This window comes from Betta splendens, chromosome 1 (assembly GCF_900634795.4).
Source record: "Betta splendens chromosome 1, fBetSpl5.4, whole genome shotgun sequence".
Taxonomy (NCBI): Eukaryota; Metazoa; Chordata; class Actinopteri; order Anabantiformes; family Osphronemidae; genus Betta; species Betta splendens.
In genome coordinates this window covers 17,411,461-17,414,051 of record NC_040881.3, presented here as the reverse complement: position 1 = coordinate 17,414,051, position 2,591 = coordinate 17,411,461, and the positions used below count along the sequence as shown (strand labels likewise).

Here is a 2,591-nt window from a genome sequence, read left to right as displayed (position 1 = left end):
TGCAGATGTTTTAATTAATGTTTAATTAAATAATTGGCTCTTCCCATCCTCTCTGGGTTTCCTCCCACTGTCCAAAGACATGCAGTCAGGTCTAAACTATCTGTAGATTGCAGAGTGTGAGAAGTTCTTTGTCTGTGTCCTTGTGATGAACAGGTGGACAGACTACAGGAAGGTCAACAAGACTCAGTTTTCTTGTTTATCTTTTCGCTGCCTGGGTTTTAGGAGTTGGGGGCATTATGGTGGATCATGTCCAAGCTGTCGAGTCCTTGACTCCTATGATCTGTTTGCCAGAAGTTCAAACTAGACACAGTAGCATGTTGTAATTCAAACTTTTATTACAAACCAGTAATTCATTCATGTCTTAAGAAGCCCCCAGTGAGTGGTGATTGTGGCCCTGTGTCGGTCTAGTAGCTCTTTGTGGTCTCGTACGTGTCTGGGAAAGGGAGGCTGATGTGGCCGCTTCCAGCCACCAGAGGCAGGATCCCAGCATTGGGAACAACGTTCCACGACAGCGTCAGTGTGATGTTCTTATTGGCTCTGGACAGAACACACGAACGGTTGGTCAGACAGTGTCATCAAAGGAACGTACTTGAACGCATAGTTGGAGAAGGTTTAAAGGTTCAACATATTTGCAAAATTTAAATGAATTCAATAGTTCAGGTTAATACGCACAATTGGATATGTATATGACAAATATCAAGTCCTAATAATGCAAATGCTAATGTATCTGACCTGAGACCATTCCCGTCATCAAAAAAGAAGTATTTGGACTTCATATCTTTCAGGTTCAGTTTCGTGTTTTCGCCCCGACGTACGATCTTGTCCCATAGAACCACCTGGTTTAGAGCCTGAGACACAAACACGTCACACTGTCAGCTCAAAAGCCGGTCATTTTCTCTTCATGTATTACGTGATGCCAGTGTCAGACTCTGACTTACGTTGCTTTTTGTGGAGTACTCGGCAGACAGATAGAGAAACAGCTGCTTAACATTCCAGTCAAAAACCGGCTGCAAATGTAGGAATCGTTGAGGAAGCAAATAGATAAAGACACTTTCTCTGCTGGAAATGCATATTCAAAGCACAACAGTATACACACAGACACTGCTGTGTTTTAACAACACTGTTCACTGAAATCTGTGGATTAATACACATCTCCTGTTGTTACACTTGGTCAGACTCTTGTTTGAAGCTGCAGTTCACGCACTGGCCTGCTGCTTTGGGGTTTCAACAGGGAAGTCTCACTGTGTGCAGTCTGTACCAGAGCACTGAACAGGTCAAGTTAAAGGATATCAGCAAAGACGTCAAAGGTGACGAAACCCAGATCACTGCGCTCTCTGGGTCCAGTGAAGTCGTCAACATTCTTCCTGTTGGACGGAGAAGGGAAGAGCAGGTTGAATTAAACACTTGCTTATAGTATGTCAGCCATATGGTGACTTCCAGAACAAAATCTATAGTACTAAATAAAGGGAGCCAGGGGCCACCACATCTTCAGAACCACCAGGGTTTGAACTTTTCACAGGATTATGATTATTCCACGGTCGTTGCAAAACAGAAACAGCGCATCTGATGAACATCAGACCCACGTCCCCGCGGAAGTTGCGAATCGTTCCAATGTAAGCATCGTTATTTAGCATTAGCTTATGATCATAATAGTACGTGGTAATTACAGCGTAGAACAGACTGAATGTGTCTAGTACCGGCATGACCCCGCGGGGAGCCTTTACCGTGACATAAAACAATGCTACGAGCTTACAGCATGACTTTGGAGACGTGGAGGTCCACAGGAACTCTTCTGTCTTTGAATGCTGTCGTGATGAAGCATCCGAACGTCAGAGCCGCCATGACGCTCAGAGAGAAGGCGAACAAAGAGTTCGCTCTAGACAGAACCGTGTTCATTTTAAATAAGATCTACAGCTGCAGAATAAACAAAAATAGCACTAATTCAAACAAATCCGTAACGTTAGCACCCAAGCAGCATCCAGCTGACTAGCTAGCTGCCGCGCACAGGAAGTGAGTGCAATTCACACGTACTTCCACGTTTTGCTTTTCAAAGTAAAACTACTGCGCCGGTGTGTTGCTTTGATCATGGGCGTCTGCGTTTAGGGAAGTTAAAGGAATGAATAAATGAAGCTCTGGGAGATGACACGAGATGTTTTAGAGTCTTAGGTGGAAAATCTTTCAAAGTAATTTCAGAACGAGACATGAACTTTTTAAATATTAATGTGCAACTGAAATTATACGGGGTACACCACCCATGTATTTTACTTTAGTGTCTTACTTCCGCGTGTTTCAGTAAACTTGACGCATCAACAGTCGCAAGGAAGAAATTTAAATACGAGCGATGAGTAAGCGGAAGAAGACAAAACTTTATTTAAATCAGAACAAGAACAATCAGGACTGAGCTCACGCTGACGCATGACTGTGTTTAGCGTTTGTAATAATGCTCTCAGTGGACCACAAGCTCTAATGTATGGATTATGGAAACATATTTTAAAAATTGGTTTACATTTAGTTGTCATCTTTCTTGTAGTGGTTCGACTGAGTGATAAAGCAAATAGTAGAGAGATAAAGCAAATAGTAAACAAAAAATA

The 2,591-nt window shown here is 42.7% G+C and overlaps 1 protein-coding gene across 1 annotated transcript; it reads right to left on the bottom strand.

The window, feature by feature from the left end:
* Nucleotides 1-313: 313 nt before the first annotated feature.
* spcs3 (signal peptidase complex subunit 3) lies at nucleotides 314-2,029 on the bottom strand. Its single transcript, XM_029144326.3, has 5 exons — nucleotides 1,754-2,029; nucleotides 1,291-1,364; nucleotides 939-1,015; nucleotides 733-848; nucleotides 314-537 (listed from the first exon to the last, which is right to left on the bottom strand). The coding sequence occupies exons 1-5, from the start codon at nucleotides 1,894-1,896 to the stop codon at nucleotides 405-407; spliced, it is 543 nt and encodes a 180-aa protein (XP_029000159.1). The 5' UTR covers nucleotides 1,897-2,029; the 3' UTR covers nucleotides 314-404.
* Between the last annotated feature and the right edge of the window lie 562 nt (nucleotides 2,030-2,591).

Excerpts from the sequence above, each read along its gene's own strand:
- spcs3 (XM_029144326.3), bottom strand. The coding sequence starts at position 1,896 with ATGAACACGGTTCTGTCTAGAGCGAACTCTTTGTTCGCCTTCTCTCTG. Across the intron at positions 1,016-1,290 it reads CACCTTTGACGTCTTTGCTG|ATTTGCAGCCGGTTTTTGAC; the intron begins ATATCCTTTAAC and ends AACGATTCCTAC. Across the intron at positions 849-938 it reads AGTACTCCACAAAAAGCAAC|GCTCTAAACCAGGTGGTTCT; the intron begins GTAAGTCAGAGT and ends TTTGTGTCTCAG.